This window comes from Taudactylus pleione, unplaced genomic scaffold, assembly GCF_031769625.1.
Source record: "Taudactylus pleione unplaced genomic scaffold, aTauple2 ptg000205l, whole genome shotgun sequence".
Taxonomy (NCBI): domain Eukaryota; kingdom Metazoa; phylum Chordata; class Amphibia; order Anura; family Myobatrachidae; genus Taudactylus; species Taudactylus pleione.
The window spans coordinates 3974351-3999683 of NW_028284607.1; the positions used below are offsets into that span (position 1 = coordinate 3974351).

The 25333-nt window shown below is 44.5% G+C and overlaps 1 protein-coding gene across 1 annotated transcript in view; it reads left to right on the forward strand.

Annotated features, from left to right (window-relative positions):
* Positions 1 to 1590: 1590 nt before the first annotated feature.
* Positions 1591 to 25333, forward strand: part of LOC148517975 (solute carrier family 2, facilitated glucose transporter member 11-like) — a 38576-nt gene continuing 14833 nt past the window's right edge. The window contains exons 1-7 of the mRNA XM_088477955.1: positions 1591 to 1667; positions 2170 to 2268; positions 2466 to 2626; positions 5689 to 5813; positions 12470 to 12599; positions 17781 to 17929; positions 23441 to 23628. Coding sequence (XP_088334081.1) covers positions 1644 to 1667; positions 2170 to 2268; positions 2466 to 2626; positions 5689 to 5813; positions 12470 to 12599; positions 17781 to 17929; positions 23441 to 23628 — 876 coding nt within the window. The 5' untranslated portion in view covers positions 1591 to 1643. The remainder of the gene's footprint in view (positions 1668 to 2169; positions 2269 to 2465; positions 2627 to 5688; positions 5814 to 12469; positions 12600 to 17780; positions 17930 to 23440; positions 23629 to 25333) is intronic.

Sequence of the window (25333 nt, forward strand, 5' to 3'; positions counted from 1 at the left end):
CCCCAGACTGGCATTTTTTGGAATGCGCCCAAATGGGGCCAGCAACTAAAAGGTATGAGTTCGGAGCTGCCGTAATTGCAGCATATAATTACTTGCGAGACGAGACGCATTGCAGGTAATTGAATCAGCCCCATGATGTGAGCTAATATCTCCAAAAAAAAAGGTATTGAAACATGAGTAAGCCTATAAAATGTTCCATTTCAATTTTAACAGATAGTGAATACATATTATGGTTTGATGTTTTCTATGTGCAAGCTGCAAATGTTGAACTTAGGGCCTGATTCAGAGAGAGACACTAATGCAATCGCAACTGCAATCTCTTATGGGTCGCCATTGATAAAATATGCTAATGCATTCCAAACAGTACCAGAGCATAGGGACGCCCACTGCTGCCTCCTGATATCCGTCCGAAGATGTGCAACAGCAGAAACATCAATAACATCAACGTACATCATGCAGTCACGCAGCATGTAAAGGCCCCCGTACATCAGAGATGGATCGCCGCAATCCAATCAGAAACGCCGATCCACCGTTCAGAAATGACGACCGGCGGACATCGATGTTCCGCGATCCGTCGCAGGATCGGTGGAATTCTACATGTTAAATTTCACCGATCTGTCCATCACGATCATTTTTGACCGTGATGGGCAAATCTGTGAAAATTCACCAATCCGCCGACCCAGCAACTCTGGATCGCCGCATCGTGGCGATCCGTCTCTGATGTATGGGGGCCTTAAGGCAACTATGACCAGCCGCAAATACTGCAGCTCTACTGACACGCAGAAAGATCTCATGCTGCATTTATGCACGCCCATGAAATAGCGTTTAAACGGTCAGGCACGCCTGTTGTTTTCTAACCCCTGCCCCCCCATTAACACCCACAAACACTGACTACCTTTCACTCATTTTGCAAGTGATTCCTATGCACAAGAGTAATCTTAATGCAATCACTTATGTACAATAGCAAACAATCCCTCGTTGTGTGAAAATATTTGCATTGTATCCGTCTCTAAATCAGGCCCTTAGGCTTAAAATAGCTATTCAAACAGCTATAAATGCACACCATCATAGTCAAACTAAAAAATAAATAACAATATTTTTAGTATTGGTTCAACCAAATGTTCAAGAAGGTTGAACTGGGATGTTTCCAATTAAATTCAGACTGCCATGCAGAATGTAAGAATTTTTCCTACAGTCCTTTATAAAGTAGATTGTACTGATAGCCATAATTCAATGTATATGTCACTTTTTTTCATAGCGAAAATATTGATTCAGATTTGGCACAGAACTGGTTTGATCTCACAAGAACTATAGTAAATATCATTGTCTACTGTTTAATTTTGGACAGTGGATCTGAATTTCTGCAATGTTGTAATTACTTTGCAGAGTTTTTGGTTCACTGATTACCTGACATTTTTTGTGTATAAGCCGTTAATGTTTTGTCATAAACCAACTCCCTCTGTGTCATTGCCAGGTACAGTAATAGTTGCATAAAACCTTCTCTTTGGCTTGTTCTACTTAGTCATAGCCTATAGCTACCAGGTAGCTGGATCTCCCATCACCTTTTAGGTTAATCAAACTGCCATTGGTAAGAATAAATCAGACTATTTCAGAAGAGAAAGGCTTCATAAAAAGCAATACAAATGTCTGCTATATTTTCAGAACTGGTGAGTAATCTACATCATACTCTACTATCATTATCATTTTAGGCCTTTGTATTCAATTGAGGTTGTAATGTAAAGTGCTGTGGAATATGTGTGCGTTATATAAATAACTGGTAATAATAACAATAACAACAACAGATTGTTCTCTATGACTATTCCAAATGATCAGGAGTCAGATGTTTAACATTTATTGCATCTTGTGGTAACAGCAGTAATATTTACATTTTTGGAACGGAAGTTATTAACCTCTAAATCTGTACACTTTCTAGTTTATTTTCGTACTGCTAATTTTTACTTACATGTATAGAGATTTTTTTTTTCCAACTAGCACTGATATACATGTTCCATAGTCTATTTCACACTTAGAATTGTTTCAGGAATGGATTCAATGTATTTTTGGGGCTTCCCGTGTTTTTCGATTCCCTGTTACTTATACTCCTGGATGCTGTAGAAATTTGTATCATACTTGTATCTACAAACTTTCTCTCTTATACCATTGTGCCAGGTACATTACAGGGGCCTATTTCTGATGACCTTTGTGTTGGGCATTGGCGGTACATTTCAGTATGGTTTCCATCTGTCTGTGCTGAACTCTCCATCTCCGGTGAGTGACACACAAAATCCTACATCAGAACTAATACCCATTAGTAAAGTGACGGAAAGATTAAAAATAAAAACTAGCCTATACTCTGAAAATACTCCCATCAAGTCTGCAATCAGAGAATTACATTTCTCTTCACTGGTATTATCATGCAATTTACTGAATACTGACCAAATATATTTTGGATATTTCCATTTTAGTTCATCAAACAGTTCATAAATAACACATGGGTGGAAAGGTACCAGACTTCAATAACAGACGAAAAACTTACCTTGATATGGTCTTTGGTGGTTTCTATGTTCAGCATTGGGGGTCTAATTGGATCATTGGCCTCTGGGTACCTGATTGGGCGTTTTGGGAAGTAAGTGTAAGAGGGAATATATGTTATTGAAATGTGATAAATCTCCAAATGATCAAGTCACAAACTTTAAATTTCTTGATTTTCAAATTCATATTCCCAAATTCATAACTACTTATACTGTACATTTTTAATTCATGTTTGTGTTATGTCTTAGTTGAAAAGCAAAATGTAAATATATCAACTTATTTGCAGAATTAAAGGTAACTGTTTTGCAGAGTTCAGCAATAATGCTGTAACAATAGTTTAGTAACAGTAACTTCTAATATATGTTTATCTTACTACAAGGAAGCAGCAGAATAATCATTAATTTACAAATCATACTTCATTTGGGGATTCTATTTGTAGAATTCATGAATAGAAATCTAGAATGTGATTGTAGCTTAATGGACGAACCTCTTGCAAACTTGTTATACTCTACAGCTGACTTTAGTGAAGCTATTCAAGTTGATGCAGCAAAGTGCATAATTCTGTATACACCACTGGAAAATCCCATGGGCTACATAAAGATATTAAATATATTAAAACATTCCATTGGCTATATAAAGATTGTAAATAGATTAAAACATTTTTTTTAAGTTGCACAATCCCTTTGGCTTCTTGTGCTGTGTTTACAGGGAATGATTCCAGTGACTTAAGATGAGGAAAGGACTTTACAGTAACATGTCAGCTCTCCATGAGCAACATGAATGACTTTCAAAGTAGACAAAGCTTTTCTAAAATGACAGTCTGTCTTAAGGTGGGTACACACCTGACCAATATATCTGCAGATAGACTGATCTGCAGATATATCTGCAGACTGTGCAGAACATATGGGCCGGATTAAGGGAGGGGGGGCGACAGGGGAGGTCGTCCCGGGGCCCCCACACACAGAGGGGCCCCCACATTTCACACTGGATACAAGGTTTCTGAGTACCTAGAAACCCCCCCCCCCTGATGGACCAATTCCCCTCTTTACTGGCCACAATGGGGGTGGAGCCAATACGACAAAACCCACCCCCATATCACCCGTGACTTGTGGCATTATACCACGAGGGGTGGAGCCTAATGATGTGAGGTGCCTGGCCCATTAGCAACCTACAGCTGCTGGATACAGGTAAGTGTCTGTGTACTGTAGCCATGATTCAGAGCCAGACGCTCTGAAAGAGCGCTCGCTCTGAATCAGGGTGGTGTTTTTTTGTTTTTGGAGCGCCCTCCTGGCCGCTCGCATAGCTGTGGGTGACCACCCACAGCTATTGCGAGTGGCCAGGATGATGGTCGTGATGGTCAAGACCATCGCGACCATCGGGCTTGCGATGAGACCCTTGTGGTAGGGTCTCGTGGCTGCAAGCCCCAGAGAGCTTCTGGCTCTAATAGAGCTGGAATCTCTTCCACCGACATCACTGGGAACACATACGTTTGTGAAGCCACCCCCCCCCGCCATGCCTACAAAACGACAGCCGCCCCTTTTGTAGTGAGCCACGGAGAGAGTGCTTTTTGCGCTCGCTCCGGGACTCGCGCGTGCACACTGGACCACCATTGACCCGCTTGCGAGCGGGTCTGAATCAGGCCCTGTGTTTGTGTGTATATATGTGTATGTGCTATTGTATATACAGTATGTGAGTATATATGTGAATGTGCTATTGTATATACAGTATGTGTGTATATATGTTTATGCATGTGTTAATGTGTATATGTGTTAGTGTGTGTATACTGTGTATGTAAATGTTTGTTTGTATGTGTTTATGTGTGTGCATACTATATGTGTGTGTTAGTATGTCATATATATTATATACTGTATATGTTTGCTACATATATATTATATATATATGTGTGTGTGTGTGCATGTTTAACACACACGTGGGGGTAGTAGGATTAGGCTCCGTGTGGTGGGTGGGTTGGGGGGAGTAGACTCTATGTGGCTTGGTGGGGGCCCCCACAATTTAGTTGCCTCAGGGCGCCCACAAGCCTTAATCCGGCCCTGGCATATAGACAGCTCGATTCGTCGTGAGTGATGTCACAACTGGGCAGGCATTTATGTGCCCGCCCAGTTGAGCTGTCAATCACTACCGGCCCATACAGCAAGTGTACGGGCAGATATATTGGGCATCGGCTGTGCAGCACAGCCAACGCGTTATGTCTGTGTAACAATGTCGTTCACAACATATCACTGGAATACACTGGCCAATGCACACACAATATATCGGCCGTTCAATTGAATGTCCGATATGTCAGCCAGTGTGTACCCAGCATTACCCACTTCTATAGATCTAATATGGATATATGGCCTGATTCAGATGTACACTAATGCTGCTGCTGCTGCGATCCCATACAGAGATGCTTTGCGAAACTATGCAAATGACGCAGACACCAAGGAATGTATTGAGACGTCCGCCTGCTGCTTTACAAATCAAAATATTTGCATACAAAGACGTAGCATCATAAACGGATCCTTTAATAATCAGACTTCCAAGTAGCCATGTGGTCATGCAGAATGGCCGCCGGTAGTAAGACGCCGGACCAACTTTCACTGCGTATGGGATCACCTCTACCACTCCCCATTACGTCCCACAAATGCTCCCTGAATGTCAATCAGTAGCGTCACAAGGGGGGCCGCTGAGGGGTGACACCAAGATGCCGACTCCTCAGTGACAGGAGCCGGGTGCTGCAGTGTAGCATTACGTGCAGCACTCGGCTCCTGACACAGTGAGGGAGCAGGTACTTCACACAGGCTGGTCCCCGGGGGCAGTCAGCATCTCCGGACTCCCGGAGTGGACAGAAACGGGGGTTTGGGCCACGTCTCCTACCTGCAAGTCCACGCCCCCTTTTTTACCGGTGCTGCAAGCAACTATGATAATGTACCTTGACACCTCCTGCATTTTCATTTGAGATGGACGGTATTGCACAGCCGCTTGTGTGTGGGTTTGCAATTCTGCCCATCTCTGAATAAAGTCCTTAGTTCCATGTTAATTAAACAGTTGTCATATGTTGTGGAAAAAGTATTATTCTACTACAGAATCACTTTAACTGCCTAATACCAATGTATTGTTGGCTAAGCTAGTACAATGGCTATGTATCTATTACAGAAAGAAGTGTCAGTTATGTAGTGCAATACTGCCAATGGTCAGCACTCTGCTCACGAGTCTCAGCCAGACTGCTGGTAATTTCGAACTGGTTATGGTTGGACGTTTCCTTTGTGGCTTTTATGCAGGTTTGTGCAAAGTCAAATACTGTAAATTCAGGTGCTTATTTCAAGATTTTATGGTTAAATAGTAGATAGATGCACACTGAAGGGATAAACCTAGTGACGGGTGTGCAGCTCGTACTTAACTTTCCAGTAACACAGGAGAGATGGACACATAAGGCATACACCAAAAAAAATTAAAATAAACCAAATGAATAACACAAAAATAGCCACCTAAAACCACCTAAAAGACTACCAAATGCACTACCCACCAAACTCCTTCACCAATCTCCTTCCCAAAGCGATCAAAGTGAAATCTGCACAAACAAGGCTTATGTAGAGCTTAGGAGGTCAACATTGTGCAATTCAAACACCCAATGCTTACAATGGATTGAGATATAAAATGCCTTAATAATGGAAGTCGTCATCGGATTGGCGAGTTTGTCATGGGTTTCCACCCACGGCCAGTTGATGAGAGTCATATTTGAGATACGCCTGTTGCTTCTAAATCATCGCCTAGTATATTACATGACTCTCAGACAAAAGTCGCTGGAAACTCATTGCGAGTTAGAATGCACCAGAAATGCGCCGTCTATTACATTCCCCCATTTCCTGCCAGTCTCTCTTTGGACATTAAAGAAACAATAGGGGTACTGCGCTCAACCTGTACAAGTGTATTAGATGTTATTAATGAGTGCTTAAATATAATGCTGTTGAAGAAAAAAGGTCAATCAATCAATTTTACTAAAGAATATGGATATGAAATAATTGATATTATACACACAATAAAATCAATAGAGCTACTATAAATGAGTCTGATTAATGTACATATGTAACAGTGTAAATCGCACTATTACTGCTGTTAGGTCAGCGGTGATCGCACATAGGCCCCGATTCAGAGCCTCTCGCTAGATGCGGTCGCACGCTCCCAGCGTATGCATATCCAGCGCACGTCCAGCAAGGCAGGCGATCGCACGGCAAGGCATTAGCAACGCCCACTATGTCTTTGTGTGTGATCACTTTGTGTATGCAGATACCCACCAGCCATTCATAAGATGCCCACTTGCGCACGTCATCTCCTGGAAGTGCATGAAAACATTGGTACATCGAGCACCATCGGATGTGCTCGCAGCTCTTGAGGTTGACTAGGTTTGCTCTTGTGCAAACCTTGTCGCAAGCACTGCGAGCACTTCAGTGTAGAATTCAACCAGGTGACGTGTAACCGGCGTTAAGTTGCTCAGGCACGCCTACGTTCGCACCTCCACTCCCCCGTTTCCAGTGGCCAGTGACGCCTTGACCTGTCATTCATTCAGCTGGGCTGTCTCTGCTGGGCGAGCGCATGCTTCCCGATCACTCGGACTAGTTTGCGCACTACGATGCATGTGTAACTGCATAACATTGGCCAGGGATGAGTGAGCAGCGGCTTGCGAGAGGGTCTGAATCAGGCCCATAGTCACTAATATGGTTGAATAGAAAACTTGCTTAATATGGCCACCCTCAGGTTGTGATGGGGGTAATTCAGGTCAATGTAGATGGGGGATGTGGGTGAGTAACAGCTTCCCGTCACTCGCCCCTAAGTGCCAGTCCGTTGGTGCTAGCAGGGAGATGCCTCGTTGCCCGGGGTGTCTTCAGGTTGGAGGCTACGGGATATCAGAGCAGGGATTCCTGGTTAGAGTGACTGGTTGGTTGCTTGGGTTAGTGCCGCACTTTGTGATAACGTTGCCCTAAACCCGGCCACACAGCGATCGTCCTTTGCCTAGGGAGGGGATGATACCGGTTTTAATCTTCCAATCTCTGCCGGACACCCCCTCCAAAGAGGAAACTTACTTGCCACTTGCCACACTGCCTGTTTCTTATGCTTCAGCCCTAGGTGGATGACATTACTCGGCTGTTACTCACCCACATCGCCATCTACATTGACCTGAATTACCCCCATCCTGTGGGGGTGGCCATATTAAGCAAGTCCCCTCCCTAGGCAAAGGGGGATCGCTATGTGAACCATTCATTAGTTACAAAAGGGAGGCGAGCAGTGAGATGCTGCTGCTGCATAGGAGCTAGCCATGGTTCTGAAAGCAAGACAGCATCTGAAACTGAGGCTTGGAATTAAGCAAGTCACAGAAAAAACTGTTGTGCTGTGTGTGTGTGTGTGTGTGTGTGTGTGTGTGTGTGTGTGTGTGTGTGTGTGTGTGAGTGTGACTGACTGCTGCTGCTGCGGCAAGGTTGAGGGCTGCGCTCTAACTGGCTCTCTGAGACAGTGAGAGCCAATCAGAGATAGCAATGTCTCCTGTTGGTTAGCAACAGCCTAGCGAGGGGAGGGGAGGGTGTCAGGGACTCAGCACCATCACGTCTGAGGCAGATAGAGAGTGATAGACAGGCTCCAACAAACCCTGATGCAGACACAGTAGCCCGGTAGGAGCCCATGGCAGGAGTAAGACGCAGGATGCTGTTGTTAGATGCAGGCGGCTATTGTGAGATGCAGAGGACTGTAGTGACATGATATAGGTTGTTATGAGATGAAGGGGACTGTGGCGAATTGAAATTGCTCCATGCAAAGCTGGGGTTGGTCACTAGTTTTAAATAAAGCCTGAAGATGAATATGTGTTGGTGTATTTATTCAGCACAATAATGAAACATTGGCAAAACTGTATAATTATAACCAATTAGTCAGCAGTTATGCAAAGTGAGTGCATTTCAAATGGCCTGGTTTTCAAACCTGCCCAATCACTGTTTTATCAGTCAGAACCAATCATTTATCAGCCACACAAGAGTGTGAGTCCAATTTGGTCATGAAACAATTATCTGACCATGTCCAGAGTAAAGCTGGCCATACAGTGCATGATAATTGTGCAAACCAGCCAACCAAATGACTGGTTTGACTGATTATATTTCAGTGTTTGAACCTGAATGATAATAGCTTACAATCTGATTGGTTATCAAACCTGTTCGATCCACCTGACAGTCTTTCAGCCAACATTATGTAGTGAATGGAGATCGCCTCTATACATTGTGCAGTGCATGGAGATGCTTAGATTATCATCCCATTGCTCCCCCTTACTATCATGCAGTCTATGGCCAGTTTAGAGAGACCGTCTTATTGTGAGATAATACAATATTATTTTGAGGGGTGACAATAACACCCTAATTTACTACAACAGCAAATTTCAGGGGAAATGTAATAGGTAACTATTTTTGGAACCTGGCGCTATTCAAGCATATTTCCTGAACATTTCATAGAATGTGACTACAGCCAAATTTGCCAGATTTAAGCCTCAATCAATCTCGCCGTCATGCAAATCATCCTCTATATGTTACTCATACAACTCGCCATATGTAATAGTCAGCAAAACTTGCTACAAATGCACCAAAATAACTCGTGAAACAACAGACACTCTATTAACACACTCCACAACCTGGGCCCACTTAAAGAGCCTAATTCTAGGTCACACGCAGCTCCATATATGGCCACAAATAGCATGTTTTAACAAACTGTTCATGTGCAGTGGCAAATTTACGCATCTTAGCATATATCCTGGTGAATCAGATGGATCTTGTCTGGATTTCTCTGATCGTGTATTGGACGTTTCTGGGCAGCAATGTTACAGCTGGACACAAGAGTTCCATCTCATGGGAGTGTCATGGGAGTGTCGTACAGCAAAGGGAAGCCTGTTTCTGACAGATCTCATGCACCTAACATGTGCCGATACTATGCAGTTTGGCTTCCTTCTTCAAGTTGTGCGGATACTCGCATCCACATAAGGACAAAAATCTGGCTTTTGCGGCATCTCACACTTTAAGCAACTTTGCATCTGACTCAAAATCAAGCCCAGGATCTGTGCCAGATGCATCTTTTCATCTAGAATAAACTTGGTTTCCCTCTTGGGGGGAGGGGGAGGTGGGGCTCTACAGGTACAGCAAGCTGCATTGTGCATGTCTGGAGAATCCAGAGGATGCTACGGGCAGCACTTTAGCAATGATAGTGGCTGCAGGGAGACATTGCAGGCTCCATGCTAGCCGGATGCAGGGACCGTGAGGCAGCAACTGTGAGGCAGCAACTGTGGGGCAGCAACTGTGGGGCAGCACAACAGTCTTGAAAGCTAGGAGACCATTATTAGTGCCTACACATTTTTATTTGGTTTGTGTACCACAACAACCAAGTTAAAAAGTTCATCATAACATATTTATGTATTTACAGAATTTTTGAACACCAATCATCAAGCTAAAGTTAGGACACATTTATTGTTTTGGGGAAGCTTTTTAAACAAATTAAATTTCTTCATAACTCTAACTACATGAAATTCATATACGATCCATGTATCATTTTGGGGGCCTCATCACTTGTCCAAATCATGCTGGATGGCAGCAGATATATAAAATAAAACTAACACAATAAAAGATCAGCAGTTGAAAATCACTTGTGATAGTTGTTTACTTACATCAGGGTAATTCTTTCCAGATAGCTAATTTGTTAATTTTGTACCAGCCATTTTAATACACATTTATTTTCTACTGTAGGACATAAGTTTATTAAATTTCTTAGTTATTTCTACTTTCCATTTTAATTTTAGGATTATTTATTACTAGTTATTTATATAGCGCACACATATTCCGCAGCGCTTTACAGAGAATATCTGGCCATTCACATCAGTCCCTGCCCCAGTGGAGTTAACAATCTATACTCCCTACCACATGCAAACACACATACATACACACTAGGGTTAATTTTAGTTGGGATCCAATTAATCTACCAGTATATTTTTGGAGTGTGGGAGGAAACCTACGCAAGCACAGGGAGAATATACAAACTCCACACAGGGCTGTAGTGGGAATCGAACCCATGAACTCTGTGCTGTGAGGCAGTAATGCTAACCATTACACCGTCTGTGCTGCCCTGATTACTCAGTAGCTATTTATCCATCATCCTGTGGAGGTTGAGGGTTGTGGGGCCTTTCATCTTGGTGATGCAGCTGGAAAAAATGTCAAACATGAATAAAAGATACAGTAACACTGGACTTTTAAGAGAGCCTTGTCTGAGTTTCATCCAGAGTTGTCTTTTTCTTTGCATGACAACAACAATGTTCAATAATTTCTGCTTCTTTATTAAGATCAAATGTGACCTTTCCTAAATTTTAATTGTGTAAAAGGAGACCTTTTTTACCATTTAGACAAAAATCGACGCAATACTAATTGTCTTTAGCTACATACATAATAAAGAAAACATTTACAGTGAAAAGTGTTTGTTACTCACCAGGCTGGGTCTAGGAGGGTGGTCGATCAGTGTCCATCACATGAAGGCCAGGGAGGATTTCTGGAGAGATATTCCGGCACAGCTCTACCTCATGAACACAAAACTCAGTATTCAATGGTGGTCCTCCGCCAATCCTTCTGCTGCTCTGCGCTCCTCTACCAGTTTCTCCTTCAAGCACCTTTATATGTCGGAGAAGCACTTTTGGCAATTTTCAACATTATGCTTGACATGACCCACAGAGTTACCCTGAGAATCACACAGACTGTCAGGGCTTTTTCTTACTGGGCAGCTACAGTATGTCTTGTGTGCCAGTGTGCCCAGGATGCTCTCTTACACTGACATTATACTATGCACCAGGGCACAATTCTTTTCTTAACTAAAACTAATGTTACATCTGTCTTAGTTTTTGGTGCAGAATGACTAGTTGCCTCCTCCTCACCCTCTACTTCCACCCCCACCTTTCCACCCTTCTCCACTAACTCTTAGAGTGCCCCAACCTCCTCTTCCTTCTCACTATGATCTACCTCCTACCTCCTCTCACTTCCCATTCTCTGCTAAAAAACACTGAAAAAATACCACAGCACGAACATAGCATGCAGCATTCACACACCATTAACACAGGAGAGACGGACACATAATGCATTCACCAAAAAAATAAAAAATAAACCAAACAAATAACTCAAAAATAGCCACCTAAAACCACCAAAAGACTACCAAATGCACTAGCTACCAAACTCCTTCACCAATCTCCTTCCCAAATCTATCAAACTGAAATCTGCACAAACAAGGCTTATGTAGAGCTTATGAGGTCAACCTTGTGTAAATCAAACGGGATGCAGTCAGAAAGCCGACAGTCGAAATGCCGACCGCCGGCTTCCCGACTGTCAAATCCCGGCAAGGTACTAATGACAGGCCTTGAAATCCAAACACCCAATGCTTACAATGGATTGAGATAAAAAATTCCCTAAGTAATGGAAGTCGTCATCGGATTGGCGAGTTTGTAGTGGGTTTCAGCTCACGGCCAATCAATGGGAGTCATATCTGAGATACGTCTGTTGCTTCTAAATCATTGCCTAGTACATTACATGACTCTCAGACAAGTCGCTGGAAACTCATTGCGAGTTAGAATGCACCAGAAATGCGCAGTCTATTACATTCCCCCATCTCTGTAATTGTGGACTCCTTTATGTAACATATCTAAAGTGACAAGTTTCCCCTTTTAGTGAATAACATAACTGACAGCTATTAATGCACAATACATGTATAATATTTTTAAAATACTTTAGGGTCTTCATTAGAACTAATAAAAATTAAAAGGAAAGAACTGAATATTTTTAGAGTATTTAGAATACAGCTGCATACAGTAAATGCAATAATTATGTTATAGCATGCATATTACCTGTACTATTGTTTATTGTCACCTCTATGTTCCTCTTAGGTTTGGGAATTAACATTCATGCACAGTATCTGGGAGAAAGCGCACCCCGAAAACTACGTGGCTTCATCAATGTCACTGGACCCATATCTGTTACTCTGGGAAAACTTTGTGGTCAGATTGTGGGAATCAGGTAATACACCATTAGGGCGATGGGTGCAACTAGTATTATACCAACTAATACATGTTTTTGAGAGTTGTTTTTAGGGGGTGATTCAATTGTTTTGGGCGTCACGATAATTAATAGGAACCCAATGTAGAAATTCAATTGTTTAATGCACCTATTAATTATTGTGCTTGTCACACCCAATTAGTCAGCGTTTAGCCGCGTATAGCAGCTAAACCCATCTAAAGTCCCGGTTAGGGTGCCCAAACCACAGACACATTTGTACTCGCCTCCTTAGGACGGGGCGATTAGAAATGCTGGTGCCAGCAGCTGTTCGCACCTGAACGGAGCAACAATTGAATTGCTCCGTCAGGCACCCGGTACTGACAGCCGCCAGCTTAAACATTTGAATGGCCCCCTAATTGTCACATGATAACTAGGGGTGAGCGGGTTTGGATTTCTGAAATCCGAACCCCCCCGAGCCCCCCCGATCCGAGTCCGATCCGAGTCAGGCTCGACTTTTCCCGCCTGACTCGGTTTCTGAAATCGAGGCAAAACGTCATCTTCCCGCTTTCCGAGTGTCGCGGGTTTTGGATCCTATATAAGGTACCTGCGTCGGCGCCATTTTCTCACTCGGCTGTGGACAGTGAAGAGGGAGGGTGGGAGTTAGGGCTGGCTGGGCTGTGTAGTGTAGTGTAGTGTAGTGCAGAGTAGTGTTGTGCTGTGCTGCGCTGTGCTGCTGTTGTCCACTACTTCAAAGTCCATAGGGGCTGGCTGTGTTGTGCTGTGCTGCTGTTGTTAATAGGGGCTGTGTCCACTACTTCAAAGTCCATAGGGGCTGGCTGGACTGTGTTGTGCAGTCAGTTGTCCATAGGGGCTGTGTCCACTCCAAAGTCCTGTGCAGTGTCCCAGTCCTAAAGGGGTGCTGTAGAGTTGTCCAGGGGGTGCTCTGTCCATCAGGGGTGCTCCCCCCAAGTGCTAAAAAAATAATATATTTTCTGTGTTTGTGAATTGTGTGCGCAGTAGCCGCACATGCATCAACAAAGTAGTGCCAAGCGTGCGCCTGTGTCATAAGTAAAGGGCCGGCTGGCTTGACCGTTAAAGGGTGCTGTAACCCCCAAAGTACACTCCAGTCCAAACCAAAAAAAAAATTATTTTCTGTGTTTGTGAATTGTGTGCGCAGTAGCCGCACGTGCATTAACAAAGGAGCAGCGCCAAGCGTGCGCCTGTGTCCCATAAGTAAAGAGCCGGCTGGCTCATTTCTTAAAGGCTGGTGTAACCCACAAAGTGCACTACTTTCCAGCAAAAATAAAAAAATATTTTCTGTGTTTAGCCGCACGTATATATCAAATCGATATAACATAAATGGAGGACCAAACTTTCTCCGATAAAAATAAAATAGAGAAAGATCAAGAACCACTTCCTCCTAGTGCTGAAGCTGCTGCCACTAGTCATGACATAGACGATAACATGCCATCAACGTCGTCTGCCAAGGCCGATGCCCAATGTCATAATAGAGGGCACATACAATCCCAAATGACAAAGTTCAGGAAAATGACCTTGAATAAAACATTTAAATCAGCTGAAGAGAAACGTAAACTTGCCAATATGCCATTTACGACACGGAGTGGCAAGGAACGGCTAAGGTCGATCCCTAGTATGTTCATGACTAGTGGTTCAGCTTCACATGACGATGGAAGCCCTCCTCCCACTAAAAAAATCAAAAGATTTAAGCTGGCAAAAGCACAGCGAAGAACTGTGCTTTCTAAGAAGATATCACAAATCCCCAAGGAGAGTCCAAGTGTGGTGGTGGTTGCAATGCCTGACCTTCCCAGCACTGGACGGGAAGAGGTGGCTCTTTCCACCATTTGCACGCCCCCTGCAAGTGCTGAAAGGAGCACCCACAGTCCACTTGCTGATATGCCAATTGAAGATGTCACTGTTGAAGTACAACAGGATGAGGATACTGGTGTAGTTGGCGCTGAGGAGGAAGTTGGCGAGGAGGATTCTGATGGTGATGTGGTTTGTTTAAATCAGGCTCCGGGGGAGACAGTTGTTGTCCGTGGGATGAAAAAGCCCATCACGGTCATGCCTGGGCAGAAGACCAAACATTCCACCTCTTTGGTCTGGCAATATTTCTATCCAAATCCGGACAACAACTGTCTTGCCATATGTACCATATGTAAAGGTGAAATAAGTAGGGGTAGGGACGTCAACCACCTAGGAACATACTCCCTTATACGGCACCTGCAGCGCGTTCATAAAAAGTTACTGTCAAGTTCAGAAACTTTGGCTAAGACCGTAAGCAGTCCAGGGACACCTAAATCCCGTTGTCCTGTTGTATCCAAGCGCCTGCAAACCACACCGTCAACTCCCTCCTCGTCAATTTCCTCCTTAGTCAGGATCGGAAGTAGTCCTGCAGGCCATGTCACTGGCATGACTGACTCCTATCCGGGATTCCTCCGGAGGATCCTGCATTGCTACGCCTACTGCTGCCGCTGCTGCTGTTGCTGCTGCTGGGAGTCGTTCATCATCCCAGAGAGGAAGTAGGAACACCACTACTTTTACTAAACAATTGACCCTCCAACAGTCCTTAGCGAGGAGGATGAAGTACGACAGCAGTCATCCTGAAGCAAAACGTATAACTGAGGCCTTGACTGCTATGTTGGTGTTAGATGTGCGTCCGGTATCCGCCATTAGTGCAGTGGGATTTAGACAATTGATGGAGGTAGTGTGTCCCCGGTTCCAAATCCCGTCTAGATTCCACTTCACTAGGCAGGCGATACCGAGACTGTACAGAAACGTCAGAAAAGTGTCCTCAGTGTCCTGAAAAATGCCGTTGTACACAATGTCCACTTAACCACGGACATGTGGACAAGTGGAACAGGGCAGACTAAGGACTATATGACTGTGACAGCCCACTGGGTAGATGTATGACCTTACGCAGCAACAGCAGCAGCGTCACCAGTAGCAGCATCTCAGAAACGCCAGCTCGTTACAAGGCAGGCTACGCTGTGTATCACCGGTTTCAGTAAGAGGCACACCGCTGACAACCTCTTAGAGAAACTGAGGGAAATCATCGCCCAGTGGCTTACCCCACTTAGACTCTCCTGGGGATTTGTGATATCTGACAACGCCACCAATATTGTGCGGGCATTACATCTGGGCAAATTCCAGCACGTCCCATGTTTTGCTCACACAATAAACTTGGTGGTGCAGAATTTTCTGAAAAGCGACAGGGGCATGCAGGAGACGCTTTGGGTGTCCCGAAAAATTTCTGGCCACTTTCGCCATTTAGCGACTGCGTGCCGAAGACTGGAGCGCCAGCAAACACTCTTGAACCTGCCCCGCCATCACCTGAAGCAAGAGGTTGTGACGCGGTGGAACTCAACCCTCTATATGCTTCAGAGGATGGAGGAGCAGCAAAAGGCCATACAAGCCTATACATCCACCTATGACATAGGCAAAGGAGGGGGTATGCACCTGACTCAAGCGCAGTGGAGAATGATTTCCGTGTTGTGCAAGGTTCTCCAGCCCTTCGAACTTGCCACACGTGAAGTCAGTTCAGACACTGCCAGCTTGAGTCAGGTCATTCCCCTCATCAGGCTTTTGCAGAAGCAGCTGGAGAAAGTGAAGGAGGAGCTAAGACGGAGCGATTCCGCTCGGCATGTGGGACTTGTGGATGAAGCCCTTCATTCGCTTTGCCAGGATTCCAGGGTGGTCAATCTGTTGAAATCAGACCACTACATTTTGGCCACCGTGCTCGATCCTAGGTTTAAAGCCTATGTGGTGTCTCTCTTTCCGGCAGACACAAGCCTGCAGAGGTGCAAAGACCTGTTGGTGAACACACTGTCAGCTGAAGCGGAACGTGACACGTCAGCAGCTCCTTCTTCATTTTCTCCCGCAACTGGGGCTGCCAGGAAAAAACTTAGGTATCCTAAGCAACCCGCTGGCGGTGATGCAGGGCAGGCAGGACCAAGTTTGGACATCTGGTCCAGACTGAAGGACCTGGCAACAATTTCTGACATGTCTACTGTCACTGCATATGATACTGTCACCATTGACAGAATGGTGGAGGATTACATCGGTGACAGCATCCAAGTAGGCATGTCAGACAGTCCATACCTGTACTGGCAGGAAAAAGAGGCAATTTGGAGGCCCCTGTACAAACTAGCTCTATTTTACCTGAGTTGCCCCCCCTCCAGTGTGTACTCCGAAAGAGTGTTTAGTGCAGCCGGGAACCTTGTCAGCGAAAGGCGTAGGAGGTTGCTTCCACAGAATGTGGAGAAGATGATGTTCATCAAAATGAATTATCAGCTCTTCCAGGGAGACCAGACTCCAGAACGTACAGAGGGACCTGTGGTGGTGGATTCAAGTGGGGACGAGTTAATACTTTGTGAGGATGAGGATGTACACACTGAAGAGGGTGAGGAATCGGTGGATGAGGAGGATGAGGATGACATCTTGCCTCCGTAGAGCCAGTTTGTGCAGGGACAGATTAATTGCCAGCTTGTTTTGTGGGGGCCCAAACGAACCAATCATTTCAGCCACAGTTGTGTGGCAGACCCTGGCGCTGAAATGATTGGTTTGTTAAAGTGTGCATGTCCTGTTTATACAACATAAGGGTGGGTGCGAGGGCCCAAGGACAATTCCATCTTGCACCTCTTTTTTTTCTTTGCATTATGTACAGTTTGGGGCCTAGTTTTTCAAACTGCCATCCTGTCTGCCACTGCAGTATCACGCCTAAATGGGTCACGTGTTTGTGCCGCCCACTCGTGTCGCTTAGCATAGTCATCCAGCTACCTCGGTGCAACCTTTTGGACATAAAAACACTATTGTGAGGTGTGAGGTGTTCAGAATAGACTGGAAATGAGTGGAAATTAAGGTTATTGAGGTTAATAATAGCATAGGAGCAGAAAAACCTACAAATTCTGTGATTTTAGCTGTTTTTATGCTTTTTTTCAAAAAAATACAGATCCAAAACACAAAACCCAGAACCCAAAATACGGAAGGGTGGTTTTGGCAAAACCAATCCAGATCCAAAACACGAAGAAAGATCCAGATCCAAAACCAAAACACAAAACACGAAAAAGTGGCCGGTGCACACCCCTAATGATAACACGATTTACTACATTTATACTATACATGTTGTATTATAAATGTGCTCTTGGTCTAGGATTAATATGTGGTATTATGTCTTCTTCACAGAGAGATATTTGGATCAGAATACCTGTGGCCTCAGGTTCTGCTCCTGAGTGGAATTATGTCTTTGGTTCAGCTGGTTACCCTTCCCTTCTTCCCAGAATCCCCCACATACCTACTGTTGGAAAAGGATGACAAAGAAGGCTGTCTAAAAGGTAAGATATGTATGCAGCAGTCACTGGAAGGACAAAATAAAAGCTGTGACTAATGGGAGATGACAGAAGAAGCACAGTTTTCGGTGCAGAGTGGTTGGGTAAGAAATGTCAACAGTTATAATGGTGACATACATCATGTCGCCATAATAATGTTGACATGGTCATTATGTCAATGTTGACCATTTCAACATTCATCATGTAGCTCAGGATAATATGTCGACATTTTAGAAAGTATGTCGACATTTTGCCCTGGCTGCTGCAGCGGCTCTAGCAGCTTTTTTTTCTGGGTCTAAGTGGTCAATTGACAGTCACTTCCCATTCAGAGCTCCATTACTCCTCCGCTATTACGGTAGTTCTCCGCTATCCCTAATCCCTGCCTTGCACCCAACCTCTAGTGCCTAACCCTAACAGCCCTTCCCCAAGACCTAATCCTAACTAACAGCCTACTCCTAACCCTCCTGCCTGCAGCCTAACCCTAATATCAAAATTCAGACAATGTCAACATTTCTCTGTCGACATTCTGTGAATGTTGGTCAGTTGTCTTTCGACATTTTAACAATGTCGGCATCGTTATTGTCAACCTTTTGACTACATTGTTAGTGTTATTGTTATTGGCGATCTGTTGACAACATCCGTGCAGAGAGCCTTGTTCACAAAACTATTCTTCTGATGGAATTCCATGACCTTCCAATATAATTTCTCAAGACCTCAAGACTTTAAGTCTGTGACCGGCTTGGTTTTCTTATAATGTCTTGTAGCCTGCAATTTTCTTCATCACGACTCTCTTTCTTTTTATGAAATAAATGTGTGTCATTCTTGTGAAATGATCGATGAATGTTATGAATTTCTTTATCCACTTATCGATTTAACTTCCTTCGGACCACACACATCTGTATGCACTAACTCCAAGGGTGACTAAGATCTGCTTGCTGATTTTGAAAAAGAACAATTACTTTGTTTCCTGTTATACAGGTTTCATACATGAGCCTTCCTTTTTCAGTCACTGATATTCCTGTAACAATATCCAAGGTGACCTAACCTTCTGTGCCAGAGGGCCTGATTCAGACCCGCTCATGAGCGCTAAGCGCTCGCAAGCGGGTCGATGTTGGCCCAGTGTGCATGCGCACGAGGGAGCCGGCTCCATCGTGCGCATGCATGAGACCCGGATAGCGACGGCCAAGCCGTCGCTCCGGGTCTCGCTACAAAGGGGGCGTGCTGTCGATGGTGAGTGACAGCACGCCCCCTTTGGCGTGCCGGGGGCGTGGCTGCCCAGATGGAGGCGTTCCCATGGGAACGTCTACCATCTGGGGCCGGCCCCACTGACATCACAAGTGATGTCAGTGGGAGTGCTCTCGGCTCTGATAGAGCCGAAAGCACTCCAGGGCTTGCGGCAACGAGACCCTACCACAAGGATCTTGTCGCAAGCCCGATGGTCGTGACCATCTTTTTGGCCGCTAGCTATAGCTGTGGGTGGTCACCCATAGCTATGTGAGCGGCCAGGGGGCCGCTAAAAAGAAACAGAGGGACGGCCCTGATTCAGAGCGAGCGCTTTATCAGAGCGTCCGGCTCTGAATCAGTGCCAGAGTTCCATAGACTGTGAGTCAAAGGTCATTATTGCATAACACTGTTGTGTGTCAAGGATTTATAACTTTCAGCACTTGGCACCTGATGCTATTCCAGTCATTCTTTTATTCTGTATAATGCACTTTCCTTTTGCAAAATAGACTCTGTAACTTTTTTCTCTAGGACATTGATGGCTATGAGATTTGTTCCCATATCTTAAGGATACTGGATTTAAGCCTCTATACGCTCCTGCCTATACCTTCTAGAATTGTCGCTATTTGCATACGCAGTCATACAGTAAATAAATGCCTTCAGAGTTTAAAATGTGTTTCCAACACACAAAGGTTATTATTCAACATAAAAACAGTAGGTTACACGCTGTGATCTAAAGACAATTTAGCGCAAAGAAATCATACAGACCCGAGGTACAGTTATACATAAGCACGCGCACTGGGACCAGTTACCAGCATCAACAAGAAACCTCCGTCAACAGCATCAGCAAGAAGACTCCAGATTGGGGTCTGAACGCACATATATACCCTTACAGGGTTAAGCAACACAATAGGCATGTTTGGCATGATTCCATTGGTCCTCCGTCATGGTGCTTCTGTTACAGGACATTTAACAGGTCAATTCAAATGGACACAGGTCAGCCTCCGACAGCCTTTTGTCTTCTTTTTTTTCCCTGCATGCAAATCTAAGCTGCTAACATTACAAAGTACATTTTAGTGTTTTAACTCTCTACAGTCCATAAGTAGGCAGTGCTGTGCATGCGCTGGTTTTACAGATGTAACAGCGCATGCGCAGCACTGTTTCCAGATGCGATAAGTAGTGTAGGCAGGGAAAAGTATCTATTTCCCGAAAAGCTGTCATCGCAAAAATGACAGCTTTTCGAAATAGATACTTATGGAGAGGTGGAATGATGAATTCCACCTATAATTAGCTAGAACTCCATGAGAGTTCTAAACCTAATTATCTCCATTGAATTTTTACGTTTAATGAATAGGCCCCTTAGTGTGTAATGCAGTATTCTCTGCATCTAATGCAACTGGCACACATTCTGGGAACTGTAGCAGGTTTGTCCTGACAATTTCTGTAGTTAGTTTGGCTTTGTTAGCTTCCCACACTACCACCAGAGAGTCAAATTCAGTTCTGTAGTTTCACCACAGTGATTTCCTCATCATCTACATGTACTCCTACAGATAAGATCTGCTGGGATATGGAAATCATTATGTCAATGTAGTCACTCAAACTTGTGCATTCACTGAATTTGGTATTATATAATAAATGCCTCAGATCCGTTCTTCTCATCACACCCCTATCCTCATACGCTGCCTGCTGTGCTGTCCACATGTCTTTAGCTGACATTTTCCCATGTATGATGGAACACAAGTGTTGCTCAACACTGAAGCCTAATGTTCCCATGGCTCTTTCTATATAATCTGGACTCGGACTGCCACCTGGAACACCTGGAACTTTCCACAACCCTTTCATGCTTTAATTGCATCTCCATTGCAAATTTTCATGTAGTGTAATTCTCTCCATCTTTCAATTTAATGAAACTCATCATGGATGAGATCTCCTCTGTGCATGTTGTCTACTGACATAGTTATGCAGCTTCACTGATTTTGCTTTAATCACACTCTGTACTGACACTGTGCTGAAACACTTTGTGCTGAAATACTCTGTGTAAATCTTCTGCACTGACACGTGTTACGTGTCTATCGTGTCTAGGTGCACAGCACTAGGTTGCCTGGTGTTTAGGTGTCTGTGGTTTAGGTACCTGGAATTTAGGTGTCTGGTGTTTTAGATGCCTAGACCCATAACCTGTTGATATGTGTGTACTATTTGGAGGTAATAAGCAGAGTAAAAAGTATACACCAGTGCATCCACTAATTGCCCTAAACAGGACTTTGGTTTATTGGTATGTTTGTACAGCTGTATTCACAGTTATACAGCTAGAGGGGTCTATTTACTAAGTAGTGTTAGGAGACAGAGTGAAAAGTGATAAGGTGCCAGCCAATCAGCTCCCAACTGTCATCTCACAGGCTGTGTTTGAAAAATGACAGTTGGGAGCTGATTGGCTGGCACCTTATCACTTATCACTCTGTCTCCTAACACTGCTTAGTAAATAGACCCCAAAGTTTTGTATGGAGCGGAGCTTCAGTGGAGCATATAGATCACCAGCCAGTGATTGTATGTGGGTAGCAGTGCAACAATAAACAATGGTTGTGCCCTTTCAGAGGCCTAAACGGCATGGTCTCTCTAGAGCTATGTGGAACACTTCTGTGTTCCACTGTGGAGCTAGTACACAGTGACAAGATGGTGCCACGCATGCACAGAAGACCAAATGGCAGCCATCTTGATAAAGGGAAAGCTACTTCCCTGAAGCAACAACATGGAGGCTGCACAGTTGTGCACTTCATATTTCAACCGTCCTCAACGTGTAAATTTGTGAAAGTTGGTTTACTTCCATTTGTAAATCAGGGATATAGCATCCTGGCGTGTGGGATGCCAATGGTCTAAATAGCGTCGGGATACCGGCACCAGAATTCTGACTGCCGGCATCTGGAAGTTAAGTATCAGGGGGAAGGTTAGGGTTAGGCACTAGGTGGAGGTTTAGACACTAAGGGGGGAGAGTTAGGTTTAGGGTGTGGAGAGGGGGAGGTTAGGTTTAGGCACTAGGGGGGGAGGTTAGGTTTACGCAACCGGGAGGGAGGATTAGGGTTAGGGGTGGGGTAGAGGTTAGCTTTAGCAGTACTTACCTACGGGTGTCAGTATTCTGACTGTCAGGATGCTGCTATCAGTATTCTGACCTGCGGCATCCCGACCACCGGGATCCCATACCCAATCCCTAAATCATACCATTATGTAGATGGGAGGGCGCAATTACATCAATGTTTAGAATTCCTTTACTTGTCCATGTATGTAGGGGGCGTCTAAACCACTGAAACTGATATCTATAGCAGTTACAGTAAGACAGGGGGGAGAGATTTATCATATCTTGCACAGAGTTAAAGTGGAGAGTCAGGGGTCTATTTACTAAGACTTGGATGGAGATAAAGTGAACGGAGCTGATTGGCTGGTACTTTATCTCCGTTCACTTTTTCTCCACACAAGGCTTAATAAATAGACCCCAAAGTATCAACCAATCAGCTTGTAACTGACTGGTTGATACTAAGGGTCCCATTTAATAGTGAGTGGTAAAAAGATGCTTACGCACTTTTCCGGTATCTATTAAAGCATATACCACAGTTTATCTAATTGCAGTGAGCAGCGCTCGGCTGCTTTCTCCTGCCCATACAAACTGCATGACTAAAAGCCCATGCAGTTTGTATGGACAAAATACATGGGTTTTCCTGTGACTTACTGCTCATTGTGAAGGTCCAAGGTCACCTGGTAATTTTGGAGTTCATCAGTGTCACCGAGCACTAACATTCTGGTGGGTAGCCGTCACCTGGGACATTACCCACAATGTAGCGCTGCTGCTCCATCTCCTGACCCTGCTCTCTCCCCCTCCCTCCAACTCTCCATCCCCTCCCTTCCGCTCTCTGCCCCCTCCCTCCTGCTCTCTGCCTTTTTCTCTCCTTTTCATTCGTCGACATCCGTGGCTATAAGGAAAACGCTGCTCGGTAAATTAGCACTGCAGGGCAAGGTATACCAGCATACATAGCACTACAAGCAGAAACGAGAGCTATATGGTGCCTTTTTTGTTAAATGGGACCTCTTATCTCTCTCCACTTTATCTCTCTCCAAGATTTGATAAATCATTATCTGTTACAGTGAATTTTTCCCGTGGCTGTCTATAATATTTATGTCATTCATACAAGATTCACAGGAAATGTGAGAAGGAAACTTGACTACGATATAAAGAGTCATTGATTTTATTATTTATAACATTTATGTCAAAACTTTATCCCCCATTTTTCCTTATTTCTTGTTTTCTAGCTCTGAAGCAATTGTGGGGAGACCGAGATCACCAAGCCGCTATTGAGGAAATAATGAGAGAGCAAAGTGCACGAAAGAAGGGTAGAAGCATAAGTGTCTTGGAGCTGATACAGGACCAATCCAATCGCTGGCAACTCTACGTCTTGATTGGCATGATCCTTAGCATGCAACTTAGTGGTGCCAGTGCAGTTGAGTATTATTATGACTTGGTAATGGTAAGATTAGGGAGCTGGCTAATCTAACCACATTAATGTTCCCTATTCATGAAGTAAGTGAATTGGCTGCTCAATCCGAGAATTGCAGATCTCATCCGATTTGAAAACCTACTGTATGTCTGTGCTCAAATTGGCCGGTGATAGTTTCACCTGATGGTCTCACTGAGTGGCAAGATCAGTTTGAGTTTAGCTTAAGGCATGCCATTTAAATTACCCACCAAAAGACACGTTATTCTATGAATAAATATATTTAATGAGGGAATATTTTGCATTATTGTGATAATCAGAAAATGTAAAAAGTGATGTATACATCATGGAACTGGACAAATAAGCAGTGCATGTTTTTTGTCATATAGATGGAACACTTGTATCCAGTACTGTGAAGTTGAAATGCTAACCACTGTGCTACCATGCCATCCTATTATAATCTATTTGTAGTCACAGACAATTATCATGTACTGAGAGTAGGTACAAATAGGTTATAAGCACACAATAGGGCTCATTTATTAATTGCAAAAAATGTACACCTGTGCTCATTGGTTGCTCTGTTTTTAACGCACCTTTGATCACTGTAAGTAAATATCACACAGTCAGAGCCAGTGCAAGGTTTCAGGGTGCCCTAGGCAAAGGTTCACAATGCAGCCCCTGCAGTGCCCCCAGTAGTAATGCTCCCTGCCGTGCCTCCAGTAGTAATGCCCTTGTAGTGCCCCCAGTAGTAATGCTCCCTGCAGTGTCCCCAGTAGTAATGTTCCCTGCAGTACCCATAGTAGTAATGCCCTTGTAGTGCCCCCAGTAGTAATGCTCCCTGCAGTGCCCCCAGTAGTAATGCTCCCTGCAGTGCCCCCAGTAGTAACGCTCCCTGCAGTTCCCCCAGTAGTAACGCTCCCTGCAGTGCCCCCAGTAGTAATGCTCCCTGCAGTGCCCCAGTAGTAATGCCCCTTGAAGTGCCCCCAGTAGTAAGGGCCCCTGTAGTTCCCCCAGTTGTAGTGCTCCCAATAGTGCCCCATATGATAACCCCAGTAGTAAGGCCCCTGTAGTGCCCCCACATGATACCCCCAGTAGTAAGGACCCTGTAGTGCCCCCTGTAATAAGCCCCCCCCCCCGCGCACACACATACACGAAAAAATAAAAAACACTTACCTTAAACCCCGTTCCAGTGCCTGCTGCCGTCTGTCCCCGGCGCCTGCTCCTCAGGACTCCCATAGTGCACTGCGGGACCCAGAAGCCGGAGTTCAGGAGTGAGCTCCGTCCTCCGGTTGCCGCTGGCGCCGAGGGGGGGAGTGAGAGGAGCCGGGCGCACACTGGTAACACAATCTCAGCGGGCGCACGGGAAATGCAGGGAGCAGGGGGTGCGATAGCAACCGCACCTACTGCACCCTCCGTAGGCGGACTCAGAAGTGCCCTCCAGTGGCCGGCACCCCTAGGTAGCTGCCTAAGCTTCATAAGAACAAAAATATATAGGCGCTCGTCAAAAATGTAAATACATTTAATATAACATAATACACAGAGATAAAATCGAAAAAAAATAAAAAAGATGATATGTATAAAAATATATTACCTCACCTCACTCAGCAGGCAGCAGATGTCCGTCTATTCCTGCGTGTCACCTCCTATGCCGCGATCATAAGTTATAATATTGCAGTGATATTATTGGATATATATACAAAGTAACTCCTTT